We start from the raw sequence: 12026 nt of genomic DNA, 5'->3' as shown, positions 1-12026 counted from the left end.
TCATTTTAGCTAAACCACCGCAAATACCCTTGTGGATACTCTTTAACCAGCTTACCCAGCTTTAGCTCGCTTCGGAAAGGATTCAATTCTGCTCCAATCTTATTTCAATTTGGTTTCAATGGAGTTAAGCAAGTCCACACCGGTTTTAATTAAGACTAGTTTGAAACCAATTATAGTAAATTAATAGAAGTTATGTTTTATGCCAGGGTGAAGTTCAGAACTTTGTGGCTGAGATAGGAAAATCCAAGTTTGTGTCGCAGTCTGCCAGGCTCACCCGGAGCAATGTGGGGACACTTTGGATACTGTAGGTCTCGACACAGCTCAGCCCATCAAGCAGCCAGACAGCCTGAATGTTCCAGGGTGATGTACAATATATATTTATAAGGGCCTTAATATAGATCCCTAATTGCCTGTCTCGGTTGATTTATAGTGTGGCCACGCAGGCGATGGGAACAGCGTGAGCCGCTGGTGAGCGCTCAGGGATGCACTGGGGGTTTGCAGACATTCGCTGTGCTCCACTCGAGCTGGCACTCATGGCTGGGGGAACAGATGTTGGTATTGACTTAGATGATCCAAGAAGCCTGCTTGTGTCCCTGGCTCTACCCCAGTCTGTGAAGGGAATCTGGGGAAAGGATTTGTTAGCCTGGCATGCTGGGATGCAGAAGGTTGCTGTAGCCATTGATAGGACGAGGGATAATAGTGTAAAACTGACAGAATATGTTTAGCTTAGCTATTAAAAAGAAATTCTTTATTGTGAGAATGATGAGTTACTGGCACAGGTTGCCAAGAGAAGGTGTGGCTGCCCCATCCCTGTAAGTGTTCAAGGCCAGATTGGATCAACCTAGTCTAGTGGAAGGTGTCCCTGCCCATTGTGGGGGGGTTGGAACTAGATGAGCCTTAAGATCCCTTCTGTGATTCAATTATAAGGACCCAGGCTGATGTGGACTCACTGCGGCCATATAGCTGCAATTCCCACATGCCTTTTGTCATGTTTCACTGCTCTGATGTTCCTCTGGGCCCAAAATTCCCATTTTGTTCCTATTCTAGTGGATGTCTGGACTGAGTTTCATCATTGCTCTAAGCATGGATCTTTCTTCTTCCAGCTCCCTCCTCCACACCAGATTAAAAAAAAAAAAAAAAAAAAGCAGCAAAGCTGTGACGTGCCACCAGCCCCAGCTACGTTAACAGCAGATCTGGCAGGTTACGGATCTGCAAAGTCTTTTGCTTCAGGGGAAGGGGGAGAGGTGCAAGCTTCAATTAATTATGCCACAGTTTTCTTAACACTTCTTCCTGCTTGTCTCTCGTGCTTCAGAGAAAACACTTGACAAGCTGCTCCTACAGTTCTGTCGGGCTGGGAATGCCACTGTGCTGAGCTGTAACCCGCAGGGCAGCAAGCTGAGCTCTGGGCTACGCCAGGAAGGGTTACACCATGGCACACAAGGTGCCAGCCACTTCCTAGACATCCTGTAAACAGAGCAAACGGGAAGTTTGGAGGATTGGGAGGCTTTGGAAAAGAACTGCTTTGCCTGCTTGGAAGAAGTATTGCCTGTTTAAGCTCCATCTGAGGTTTGGTTGAGCGTTTTACAGCCTGGCAGACCCCAATACCCTGGTTTCTCACTCCCAGCATTAGCCCTAGAGAGCACTGGCAAGGCTGCTCTGGCATGGTGTGCCACAGTGGAAACCTTCTTTAGGAACATGCAGGCATAGCTCCTGTGCACCAGGTGGGCAGAGGATGGAGAGAAATGATCCTTCTGGAGTTCAGTCTCATTGCTCCCAGAGGCAAAGGATGGTGAAAAGGCTCCCTGGAGTAGGCATACTCACATGTTTTCTTCTAGGAAAAACAGGGCACAGACTTGTTTTCACCATCTCTGTATCCCAGTTCTTCCTTGCTTCCAGACTGGGCAGAAGGGTCCAAGGTTCAGGAACCAGTTGATGGAAGGCAACAGCAGTACTGAAGGTCCTGCAGACTAGCTGGGATCTGATCCCCGAGGCAGTTCTGACTTTTGGATACTCAGCTGATCCAGCAGGTCGTTCCTAGTCTCCAGCTGAAGATGCAGGAGATGCTGCTCCACTTCAGAGCACATATCTAAAGGTGCTTGTGGCTGGTCTGTCTTGCAGCCATACAGCTCCATACAGCTTTGTCCTGTGCACAGCAGAAATGCTGGTCCTGTGAGGGAGGAGAAAAATTGCTGCCTCCTCCTGTTTTTCCTTTGGGATGTGTTTTAGGATATGTAATGTTTGGCTGGAAGACATGCAAGATGACAATGAGGCAGAAAGTTGGCTTTGCTTTGTAGAGGGAACACTGTGCCATTGATGCTGCTATGGGGCTCAGAGAGACTATTTTTGGGGTCTTGAGAAGAGAGAAACTCCAAGATGAGAACTTGCCCCAGACAAGCTACAGCACTGGAGCATTGTTAGCTGGTGGGAATGAAGATGGGATGTCCTACCTGCTGCTAGTTCGTATTGCAGCGCAGCCAGGTTTGGATGTCTCAGAGTTGCTGAGAAAATGGGCAAGAATGTCACTTTGCAGCTTTGAAAGACAGTTTCTGCCTGGTCCTCACCTGCCTTCCCAGGCTCTGCTGGGAGAGGTTTCAGGCTGAGCTGCAGCAGGCACAGTAGGAAGGCAGATCTGCCCCATGTCACCTCCAGACCGTGTCTCTGCTCCCTTTAGAGCAGTGCTGAGCAGCTGTAGTGACGACACGTGGGGCATGGCTGCATTTTCACACTGGGTGCTCCCTGCCTTCCAACAAACACACCTTTGTTTTGGAGCACATTGGCTCGGCTGGATCCCTTTTTTTTTCCTTTGCCCAGATCGTCTTCCGTGCAGCTGAGGGGAAACATGATGCGATGGTGAACACTTGTGCTCGGGGAGCTGCTTGCCTCAAAGCCTGGTTTGGGGTTACAGATATACCAAGGGGTGGGTCAACACACAGCTCCAGCAGGAAGAGGACACCGGCTTCTGGTCAGGATGACCTTGTATTTCATTTTCCTTTTTTTTGGCTCTGTATGTTCTCTTAGATGTTAAATCCAAACCTGGGGAAGCTGCCCTGCATGAATCTCTTGTGTATCATTGGGAGAGGCAGGATAGAAAACAGACCAGCAGCTTTTCCATCAGCTTTCCTGGGCTTTGGCAGCTTAATTACATCTTTAATTGGCTGCTCCGTGCTCCGCTGAGTGTCCATAGAAGCAGACAACATCCATAAATCAAACTGCTCAGGTTTCCTTTGGTTATCTGATGGAAATAGTGTGTGGAGAGTAGCCTTGGGGTGCTCGTGTGTGCTGGCTTCTCTCCTTAGCACAGTTAGATGTGGCCTTTCTGAAGGAGAAATTAGGGAAGAGAGCTCCCCTTTTTGCAGAGTCGCCTTTGAAATGCTCTCTCCAAACATTTGCTTTGAGCGCTGTCCCTCTAAATAAACCATCTCCCCTGGGGTTTCACTGTGGGAAAAGCAATCTTTACCTGCCAGCTCCCTGCTCTTTTGTTTGGAGGGGATATTTCCCTGAGCTGGCAGCTGCCCCTTTCCCTGCCAAGAGTCTCAGACCAGGAGAATCCCTAAGCCTGGAGCTCTGCTGTGGTTTGACCAGTACTTTATGGTAGCCCTGGGGCACATTGTATATGACACTTGTACCAAGTGGCTCCTGCTGAAGGAAAATCACATCACCAAGTGTAAACCAGTGTCTGTGACACACACCATGAATGTGTGTGTCTGCCACTACATGCACACTGGGCTTGGGGCATCTGTGGCTTGTGGGGTTGGATTACAGGCTCTTCAACTCACCAGCAATCTGCTGGTTTTGGGATGAGTGTACATGCCATATCTGAGGAGATGGGATTGGTTCAATTTAGAGCCTCAGGCACTCCTTCTTCTAGCAGCTACTGAAGCTGAATAGCTCTGAGATGAACTCACAAAAATCCCATTTTAACCCCAGGTGCTGTTTCCAGGGCTGTGACCACCATAAAATGTTTTCTCTTGCGCTGGAGAGAGCTATGACAGGGCTGGCTCTGCTTGAACCAAGCAGATGTGGTCATATGAGGCTTGAAAATCTTTCCATGCCCCTGCCTTTGTCATCTCAGTGCTGTGACCATGTGATAAGAATGTCTGCTCTCTCATGAAGTCTTTGGCAGCAGGGCCCTGGCAGCTCTACATTGCTCTCCCCTTGCCTCCCCAGGTACAAAAGGCCTGGAATGCTCACCCTCCACCCCCACCATGAACTCCTACTTCTACAAGTTCATGATCAACCTGCTCAAGCGCTTCAGCACTGAACGGAAACTCCTGGAAACCAGAGGAGCCTTCATCATCAGGTCAGAGCACCCCACCAGCCTCACTGAAGCCCCTGAGCACCCCTGGGATGGGTGGGACGGGGATGGCAGGGTCAAGCAGCCCAAGTACTACATTCATTCAGAGCCAAAACCATTTCCTCAAGCTTCCCTCGCACTCCAACAACGGTTTTGGAGCAAATGGGATTTGCCTTTCACATGTCAAGGCACCATATTTCTCTCTCCCATCCCCGGAGGCAAAGTGGCTCCTTATTAAACAATGTTGTCAGAGCCTGTTTCGTTAAGAAGCAACTAGACCAGCCAGAGCAGGAGACAGTCTTGCACTCGGAGTGCCAAGCTGAGTGAATCCCTCCAGCCGGCTTGGCAAGATGCTCACCCATCTAAAGCCATGTGTTTCAATGCATAGAGTTGGGAGATTCTGCTTCAGCTTTTTAAGGAGAGGCAGGGGCTGGAGAGCCAAATGTTGTGGAGGCTGGAATGCCAAGTGTCGTGGCAGCTGGCAGGCAGTCATCTTTATTGCAATAAAATCTGGGTCAAGGGATATCCATTCCTCAGCTCACTGGGAAATAACAGGGTTAATGTTTGAGGCAAGGTGGAGAAATCAGTGAGGAGGTTGGTGGAATCAGCTGGCAGGACCCTGGGTTTTCCTCCCTTGCTTTCAGGGATGTGGCATCAAAATGAACAGGGGAAGAGTGCGAGATAAAAGCCATGCTTCTGTGGGAGAAAAGAGCCACCTCTCCAAAGGCACAGGGGTGTGCCAGGTACTGATGAAGAGGTCCCGTCACTGCAGTGGGAAAATACAGCATGTAGAGTTCCCAAAATTTGCTATGCTGAGCTGGGTGTGGAGTTGTATCTGCTTAGACAGCAATTTTTGGCCTAAGTGCGGATTCATCCCAGAGACAGTATCCCACTCTGAGTGTCCACCCTCCTCTCACCAGTCAGCACAGGCCCTAGGATAAGCCACCTTGGCAAGGAAGTGGCCTCATGCTGTGTTAGGGAAGTAGGGTGACCAGAGTGACAGTGAGCCTGGGCAGGGTCCCATTTAAAAGCTCTCCTGTACCCTCCAGCTTTTTCCCTCCAGCTCTGGCAGGAGGAGCCTTGGCTGGCAGGCCCAGCTTTCCCAGCAGCCAGCCAGAGGTGCGGTGGGACTGGCTCACAGCAGCTCGGCAAGCTGAGGCTTTTTTCAGTGACTCATGCCCCAAAAAATCTGGTAAAGCAAAAAAAAAAAAATTAAAAAATAGATGACTCTGTCCTTTGTCAAGTCACGTTGTTGCTCATATGGGGTAGATGCAGGACTGGAGCCAAAGTGGTGGTTCTGGGAGGGTGAGCCATGCCCTCAGGTACCAGTGATTAACTCTGAAACCTACCGATGGCAGGTAAAAGACTGGTGTAAACTAACATCTCTGCTGCTTCCAGAAAGAGCAAGATGAAAATAGAGGAGAAAAACTTTTACAGGACTCTCTGGCAAAGATTGATCTCTTGCTGGAGAGTCTCAGTGAATGTGGGAGCCTCATGGAGCTATTTTTAGCCACTTTTCAAATTGAAGCCGTATGCGCGTTCCCACGTTACATCCCTCCCCTGTCCACAAGCCAGCTCAGCTGTTTTGCACAGCAGGGTGAGAAGCCAGCCTCATGTTTGACTTAAGAGATGCTGGTGATGTTTCATTCTGAGCTGAAGAGTGCAAGGGGGATGCTTGAGAGACTGGGACAGCATCTGCTGAAGTGTGGTCCAGGACCACTGCTGCCTCTTTCCCAGGCTGGCCTGGGAACACTTAAAGAAGGAAGGAAAATAGACCTGTTACGTTTAGGCAATGATTTCCAGCTGAAGGATTAGTGTTCACAGGAAAGGGAAATGGAGGACAGGGTTTTATTCAAGCACAGCGCAGCAGTTTTCCCTGTCACATTGCTGGTGGGCAAATTCAAAGGTCCATGAGGTCACGTAGGGGATCTGCAATTAAAGGCAGTTTATTTCTAATCCAACTCAAGTTTGTTCATGCTTGGTTTCTGACTCTGAAAGGACTTTAGTCACTCTCCTGATATGTCCTCAGAGTCCCAGAGACAGAGGTTATAGTACATTGCATGCTTGAGGATGGGAGTGGGGTTTGACCAGTGATCTCTGCAGGAGGTGGGACCATCTCTTGGTCTGTAAGGATCTGTGGTCCCCAAGACAGGTAAGACTGCTCCAGAGCCTGCCTGATGCTGGGAGATGGGTGAGAGAAGTACCTGCAGCCCTCACTGGCAGAATTCACCCTTGAAGCCTGGCTCAGGCAGAGATAGGGGCTCTGATGGGTGGTCTCACCATCAGTAACCCCAGTCCCAAGGTAGGTATCTCGAGATGCTTTGCCAGAGAAGACAGTGTGGAGCTAAGTGGAAACGCAAACTTCCTTCAAAATAACAGGGAAACAGCTCCAAAAACTTCTATCATTCATAAAGAAGTATCCAGGGAATTTTTTCTCCTTTGCCTGTGACTACCAGGCTGAGGATAACCCAACACTGGCATGTGGTCCCTCTGCCAGCACTGTTTGTGCATCAAAGGGATGGATTAGACTGCTGCCTTCCCAAGTGGGATCCAATGCCCATCAAACCATGGTGTGATGCCTTATCTGTGCCAAGGACTTTAGGATTAAGATCCCCTCAACCCAAGCAGACCTCACAGAGAGAAAGTCTATGGCTGTGGTGGAGCTCACATGCCCAGCTGAGCCCCAGCAGGAGAAGCTGGACTTGATGATCCTTGTGGGTCCCTTCCAACTCCCTGTCATCTATGACCTGTGAGAAAGGAAGAGCAGCATCCAGGAGAAGGCTCTTCAAAGCTGTTTAGATGCCTCATTAATGTCTGAGCAAAGGATTTGCTGAGGGGATTGCAGTGGTACGAGTCCCATAGAGTCTCATGCTGTCCCACCCCTCTCCCCTTGGGGAAGGAGGGAAACCTGCTCCCATGATCTCTTCCAAATATTTATTTTTTTTTTATTTGGCATCAGTTTTGTGCATTGCGGCTGACAGGGCTCCTTTGGGGGTCTGTTCTCTCTTACTCTGTCACTTGTGACCTTTTTTAGGCTGGAAGCCACTAAAAATTAATCTGCCTTCAAAACTAAGAATACCAAGTGCTGCCTTCTCCTCTCAAGCCAGGCATGCTTCCACTCAGACATTGCTCCTAAAGTGTTGTCAGAGGCAGGCGCATCAGTTACCTCCCACCTTGATAAGCACATCTGAGGCCTTCCACCCTTCTCGCTAATTGCCCTGGCTGGCACGTGGCCGTCCTGGATTCACCAGAGCCCTTAAGCAAGAAGCAAATATTCCCATTCAGCTGCTGACCTCTTGGAGCAGCAGAAAAATGCGGAGGAGCTTCCAAAGCATCACATGGCTCCTTGGAGCAGCAGGCTGTCCTCCAGGCAGGAGCCCTGTGCAGGGAAAGCTGCTTGGCCGGTCAGGAGGCAGGCAGCAGAGCGGCACCGAGCTTTTCAGCTCACACTGAGATTTGCAGGCTGGATTTAATTCCTGTTGGTTGGTACCGGTGCAGTGGGATGGGGGGATTAAGGGGGAGGTTAAGCCCTACTGCATGGACATCAGTGTTGCTGCTCAGAGCACAGTGTGAGGAGAGGGCTGGCTGTCCTTGCAAGGAGCTGTCTTCTCCCCTCGAGCAGCCCCCAGGGCTGGTTGTGCAGTTCCTGTGCTGTCCCCAGGGTCAGGCTGAGCTCCAGGAGTTGGTTCAACTAGCTAAGTCAAGCCTAGCACCAAAGCAGCTGGCATTTTGCTGCTCTCTGAGATGGAACAGCTCAGACATTCATGGCTGATGTACCTTGCCACAGCAAATGAACCCTCTGGGGTATGGGATGTGCTTGAGTGGCTGGAGACATCCCTATGCATGTCGTGTGTGGATGCTTTGAAGCACAAGGCTTAATTTTGAAGCCCAGCAAGGCCATTTTCTTGCAGAGCAGTGGCACCCTGGGGCAGAGAGGACGCCTGAGTCAGCACTTTGCTCCTCAGGCACAGCCTGCACGCAGGGGTTGTCTCAGCTTGTTTTATAGAGCTGTTAAATGAACCTCCCCACTGCCTGGCACTTTCTCACAGGGTGTTTTCTGAGGTTAAGCTGCTTGGAAGAGGCCCTGGCATGACTTTTCAACCACCTGGCATGTGATGTACCTGGTGAGACTTGTCCATTGACTGGGGATGGTCCTTGGCCTTTGGGGGTATGCTTGAACCCCAGTCCCCAGTGGGGACTGGCCAGGAGGGCTGGCTGGCTCTGCATCCACTCTGGAAGACACAGGCTGGAGCATATAAAGGTTGTTCAGCCAGTTTATGGCATTAGCTGCAGAGCTGGAAAATCCCAAGTCTCGTGATGGGGCCACAGATTTATACTTCCAGCAGACGGGAAAAGATCACCTGGCTGGAAATTCTGACTGTTCTTGAGATCTCAAAGCCCTGCTGGGATGAGGCCAGTGGAGAGCTGGATAATGAGGGCAGAGCTGAGGGCAAGGACTGGCAGGTCACACTGGGTGCATGAAGGGCTGTACAGATGCCCTCGAGGCTGGGGTGGCCAGTCCCTCTTTTTGGGCATGATAGGGCTCTTCTGCCTCTGAGAGTCTGACTGTACAACACCAGTTTCTCAACACTGAAAGTATTGAAAAAGACACAAAAGTGAGTTTGAACCTGCTAACCAGGATGAGGAGTCAGAGAGGAGGGGAGCAGAGGGCTGGAGGAGCGTGGAGCACCGACATCCATCCGATGCTCTTGGCAGGCCCGCAGTGAGGTGTGTGTTAAATCACTTCTGGCTGGCCTGCCTGGCATTCCCAGGGCCCTGCTCTGTCTGGGAGAGTGGGAAGGGAAGGGCTGCCTGCCAGCATCCCAGTGAGCAGGGCTGTCAGGAGGGAGTGGGATGGGGGTTTAGCTGCAGGTTTGGATAGCAAGGGATGCGCTGGGGATCCTATAAAGAGCCAGTGGGTGTTTGTTTTGGTAATAAGGGGGTACCACAACCACAGGATGCCTCTATACTGCAGTGAGCCAGTGTCCCTCCAGCCCCATCCTGCCTCCCACCTCATCCCTAACCTTGTCCTTTCCTCCTGCTGTGCTGTCCTCACTTCCCAGCCCCTCACTGGGAGAGGCTCAGGAGCTGGGGCTAACCCTCCTCTTCTGCCAGGCCTGGATGCTCTTGAGCTCCTCTGGACACACATTTTCCTTGAGCAAACACCCCAGTACCCCCTGATGATCTGGAGGCACCCAGTGCTGGGATGCAGGACCCACTCCTGCTCCTTCCTTTGGATGTGCTGATGCTGCCACTGTACCCCCTCCAGCTCCCATTGCCAAACCCATGCCCTGAAAATCCCTCTACAAGTGAATCAGGGCTGGAGGGGGGACACGTGTCACCTCTTCCTCTCTCCCACCCTCAGTGCCACTGCAATGCAGAACAAAACCTGCGTTTGTTTTTGTGGGAACCATTTGGCTTGTACTCAGCAAAGTGCAAAAAAAAAAGAAAAGGAAAAAAAATGGAGGCTCTTTGATAAACTGTGATATGAACTCGGGTAAAATCCAAACAGCTGTGAGTGCTACAAGGGAAGCTTCTGTGTCGGGAGGCAGCGAGCCTGCGAAAATCCACTGCTCTGCCTGCCAGGATGCTCGCTGGCCGCCTGCCCTCCGGCTTTAATGAACTGTGCACTCGCCATCCCCCTCCTCATGCCTCACCGAGGGGAGGAACAGGAGAAAGCTTTTTAGTTTGTGGTTTTTTTGTCCATTTGCAAAGCAGAAAGAGGGACTCCCTGTCACCCGAGGCCCCGGCCAGGCACAGGGTGATGGAGCAGGGTGCTGAACATGCCCAGTTCTGCAGAGGTCAGTGGCTTCTCCTCGCTCATCTCCAGCCCATTCCTCTGTGCCTCCTTTTAATTCTCCCTGCTCCCCAAAATCTCCTCTCCCCAGTTTGCCATGTAAAACCCCACACCTGGAGATCCAGAACAGTGCTACAGTGATGTGGTGGCAAACAGGCTCTGCTTTCCTGCATTCTCCCTCTGCTCCAGACTTGCACTGTGAATGCCCTCCGGGGTCTCCTCAGGCTCCTATGGGATTTGGAAGGAAACCAGCAACCCTACTGTACCTCCAAAAGCCCCCAGCTCTCAAGTTGCCTCTTTTACATTGCACAGTGAGCTCCACAAGCCCACAGGAGCATGTGTTTATTGAGGTTTTAATTCACTGAGGCTCTGGGACATCATTCTGGACTCCCTGATACCCTCCCAGCCCCATGAAGCAGGAGCCAGAGGAGGGAAAACCCAGTTTCCACCAGAGTAGAGGTTGTCCCTGGAGTCACAATGCCCCAGCAGTCAGCAACAGCATGACCTTCACAAGGGAGGAGCCTGGTTGCCCTGTCAAAGGATTATCCCTGCTGGGAGAGCAGGAGCTGGGTCAGCCCTGGCCAGCTCCCTCCTGGGGCTGTATCCCCAGGGAAGGACAGGAGATGCTTCCACGGAGCTGCAGGGGCTGGATGAGCTGGGGTGCACCAGGTCCTGGAAATGAGTTTGCTGTGCTAACCCAGCAAAGCTGCTCCAGGAGCAGCCGTACTTGGAGTTGCTTGGAAGGGTTTGATGGGTTTTCCTGTAGAAAAATGGGAACCACATGTGAGCAGCAGTGGGCTGGGACTAATTTGGGTCAGTGAGAGGGTGGAGGGGAGGAAGGGGAAATGTGCATAGGAGAGGAAAACCCTCACAAAATATCCAAGTTCCTTCAAAGGGCAGGTCCCCAGGTAGGGATATCTGCTTCCTCCCAGCACTTTCCCTAGGATCACAGCAGGAATGCTGTGGAAAAGCTGGCTGTGGAAGGAGGGAGCAGGGAGAAGGCAAACTGGACAGTGGGGAGAGGAGCCCACAGCTTCCCTGCTTGCTGACTGTCATGTTCTGCAGAGCAGGGATTCAGCACAAGCAGCTTCCAAAGTCTCCCAAATTTTCTTTGCCTGGCTGATGGGGTGACGACCCTCATCATGGGAAAGCAGCTTAACCTGTCTGATTCTGCTGGCTGGGCTCGGGTCTTCTGATGGTGCTTCCTTTTCTGGCTCTGCAGCTGTGACAACTTGGTTTATTCATCTTTGTGAAGGGAAGAGCCAGGACAGGAAATCAGGCTGAGTAGCAGTGTTTTTCCCCCACCTGTCTTCCAAGGGATCTTGCTCAGTTATCCCCAGGCACAGGGCACACTCAGTTAAATCTGAGCTCACGTCAGCCAGTGGGTCCAGCTGGGCACTGCTCCCAGGATGGGATGTCCTCAGATAAGATATCTCTGGATGGGACATCTTTAACTACCCACTGAAAGCATTGAGCTGTGCAAAAGCCACCTTGTTTGGAGTTCCTGCCATTCAGTGCTCCTTCCCTTCATGCATGAGCTGCTCCTCGTGTTCAGGTGCACCTGGAGCTGGTCCCCTCAAAGCACTGGGTGCTCTCTTATGGTCCTGGCAGGGCAGGGAGCATCCATCTGCTCTCCTCTCATGCATCTATGGGCCTTGGAGGGTTTGAGGAAGAAGGCTGCTCAGACTGTATCCCTTTTTGGGATCCTTCCAGGGATCCTGGCTCAGAAGGCAGGGCAGGCTTTGGGATCCAGTGCAATGCTGAGAGGCAGCGGGCACAGAGGCAAGCCTGGCACTAAAGCTGAAATAGCATCTGGGGTGTCTAAACCATGGCATAAATGGGGTATTTTTTCAGCTGACACTTGAGTAGGAAGTGCATCAGGGCTCACTGAGTTATGGGCACCTCCTTCCCTGAGCTCCAGGATGTGCTTGAGTT

The 12026-nt window shown here is 51.3% G+C and overlaps 1 protein-coding gene across 1 annotated transcript in view; it reads left to right on the top strand.

Annotated features, from left to right (window-relative positions):
• Positions 1-12026, top strand: part of VAC14 (VAC14 component of PIKFYVE complex) — a 59495-nt gene that overhangs the window by 34283 nt on the left and 13186 nt on the right. Inside the window, exon 14 of the mRNA XM_066557454.1 lies at positions 4168-4300. Within this exon, the coding sequence (XP_066413551.1) occupies positions 4168-4300 (133 nt within the window). The remainder of the gene's footprint in view (positions 1-4167; positions 4301-12026) is intronic.

Source organism: Molothrus aeneus, chromosome 11 (assembly GCF_037042795.1).
Source record: "Molothrus aeneus isolate 106 chromosome 11, BPBGC_Maene_1.0, whole genome shotgun sequence".
NCBI classification, from domain to species: Eukaryota; Metazoa; Chordata; class Aves; order Passeriformes; family Icteridae; genus Molothrus; species Molothrus aeneus.
The sequence above is the reverse complement of the archived record's forward strand: the minus strand, read 5'-3'. Positions and strand labels throughout refer to the sequence as shown.